Source organism: Ascaphus truei, chromosome 14 (genome assembly GCF_040206685.1).
Source record: "Ascaphus truei isolate aAscTru1 chromosome 14, aAscTru1.hap1, whole genome shotgun sequence".
NCBI classification, from domain to species: Eukaryota; Metazoa; Chordata; class Amphibia; order Anura; family Ascaphidae; genus Ascaphus; species Ascaphus truei.
In genome coordinates this window covers 37,459,117-37,461,753 of record NC_134496.1, presented here as the reverse complement: position 1 = coordinate 37,461,753, position 2,637 = coordinate 37,459,117, and the positions used below count along the sequence as shown (strand labels likewise).

The 2,637-nt window shown below is 39.2% G+C and overlaps 1 protein-coding gene across 1 annotated transcript; it reads right to left on the bottom strand.

Annotated features, from left to right (window-relative positions):
• Nucleotides 1-357: 357 nt before the first annotated feature.
• Nucleotides 358-2,062, bottom strand: LOC142465462 (uncharacterized). Its single transcript, XM_075569418.1, has 2 exons — nt 1,889-2,062; nt 358-1,523 (listed from the first exon to the last, which is right to left on the bottom strand). The coding sequence occupies exons 1-2, from the start codon at nt 1,983-1,985 to the stop codon at nt 358-360; spliced, it is 1,263 nt and encodes a 420-aa protein (XP_075425533.1). The 5' UTR covers nt 1,986-2,062.
• Between the last annotated feature and the right edge of the window lie 575 nt (nt 2,063-2,637).

Below are 2,637 nucleotides of genomic sequence, written 5' to 3'. Positions count from 1 at the left end.
CAAGAAAGATGTTTGCAGTTAAATAGGTGCTTTTATAATTGCATGAAAATAATATGCACATGCAATGATTACATCAATTAACACACCCAAATGCAATGTTTTGCTGCAAAGTCAATGGCAGCTTCTCTAAACTTAGCAACTGGCTCCTGGTGGACCATTACTGAACAGACGATTAATACATCAATATTTATAACACTATTCATTAATTAGGAGTGTTAACATTTCCAAAACTTCACGTGTACAAGAACATACTTGAAAGTTTGGAAACAACACAGTCTTCAGCATACATATAATAGTAATTAGATAATCTGAAGTCAACAAAACAAGGCCAAAGACATATTTTGTGAATTTTAAAATTTATTTTTTTTGTTCCTTTTGCGAGCGAGTAACAGGCCTGCTTGTTGTCTCTTGAATTTTCCTTTTTCTTTTGCCACCAACTTTAGGCACAACAGAGCCACTTTGAGTGGCCTCTGGCACTTCACGGGCAGGGCTTGTGGCCAGTGACTCACCTACAGGGCTTTTGGGCAGTGACTCACCTACAGGGCTTTTGGGTAGTGACTGTTCACCTACAGGGCTTGTGGCCAGTGACTCACCTACAGGGCTTGTGGCCAGTGACTCACCTACAGGGCTTTTGGGCAGTGATTCACCTACAGGGCTTTTGGGCAGCGATTCACCTACAGGGCTTTTGGGCAGCGATTCACCTACAGGGCTTTTGGGCAGCGATTCACCTACAGGGCTTTTGGGCAGTGACTCACCTACAGGGCTTTTGGGTAGTGACTGTTCACGGACAGGGCTTGTGCCCACTGACACATGTGAGCAAGTTGGTAGACACTGCACAAGTGATGGTTGGTCTGTTTCATGTGTGTCTTGTTTTGTTTTTGTCGCCTCCTTTATAGGTGTCTGCTGCTGAATTTGTACAGATGGCAGCGGTAGGATGTCATCAGGAACCTGCACAGCAATGTCTGCTACTTGACCGGTAACATTTGGGCCTGGTGAATGAATATCAGATGAATGTGGTGAAAACTGACCTGCATGAACAGATCCTGCCTGTGAGGTGTTGAATTGTGGTACATTAGTCATTCTCCAGTAATTAGCTTGTGTTTGCTGAACAACTAATGCTTCGAATGAGGTGTTGATTTTTTGCAACTGTTTAGGCACTTCAATGAAGACTCTGTGGAGATGTGCCAATTGTGAAACTGTTTCTTCCTGCAGTGCAATCATCCTTTCCAGCACTGTCATCAGGTCAGAATGGCGACGATTTTCTGCTTCCACAATTTTTCCCTCAGAAGCTACAATTGCATCATATGTGGTATTTGCTGGACGTTTTGGCGGTAAAACAGTTTCAATTGGAACCTCTTCATGGTCACTTGCTTGTATTTGTGTGTCTATGGCGGCGGCGGCGGCATCATCATCATCATCATCATCATCATCATCATCATCATCATCATCATCATCATCATCATCATCATCATCATCATCATCATCATCATCATCATCATCATCATAATCCTCTTCATCATGTTCTACAAATAAATGTACACATTATTAAATGGCATTTTAATCTCTGCTGTGTTACTATGTAATTCTACTGTGTCAAAAGTAACAACTAACATGTTTCCATACGTTTTATAACCTCACATTAAAAACTACCTTGAATTAAGAATAATGTTTGGACTCAGTATGAAATATGAGTGAATGAAAACTTGCTGTAAACTCACAACTCCTACATGATAGTTAACATCACTAACACAATACATGTTGCCTTACACTTCATTTTCACATACACTAAGTAATCGTATTTAAAGAACATGTGCAAAACAATTAATGAACATGACAACATAACATATAGAAGAGCACATATTATATGGCCACCAACTGATACACTCACCTTCTAGGTGTGTTGAGCTGGCTGACCCAGGTGAAGACACTTGTTCCCTCTCAGGTGACACATGTCCTTCAGGGGCAACTATATATAACAATAACATAAGTTTTACATTTACATGTGTAAATATTGAACAAACAGTTATTGTATGTTCTGTATTTATGAGTACGTAACAGCATCAGTTCCTTAACCCAAAATTTGTGTGTGAAAGTGAACATAAATAGTTGTAATAACAATGTACATGCCTGTGTACTTAGAACTTTTGAGTTCCCTAACATAAAACATACTATGTTTCTGCAGTAATGCGTGAGGATAAATAGATAAAATTTGTACATAAAAATCATATGTTGTGTAGTGATATCAGTATCATAATGTCCATAACTATCATGAGATGACCATTCACAATGGTTATCATGAAGGTGGTCATATTGCAAAAAGTTTTGTTTTTGGTACAGGATATGTGTGGTACATTAATATAAGATGTGGCACACCTGAATGTGGCTGTGACTCAACAAGACAACACATGCAGTGTGTGATAATGTGTCGTTGATAGTAGTTCAACTATAGATATGAGTGAACTAATGTGTGAGGTACGCTTTGATAAGTAATGAGTTGTTGGGGCATTTAGTAGCTAAAGTGAAGCTTTCAAATGAGTGTGATTAACTTCAGTTGTGCTAGTCAGGTTGTAATAACGGTATTCCCTTCCCCAAAAAGCCTAATCAGCCACACCTTTCAATTACTTGAAACAGGTGAAA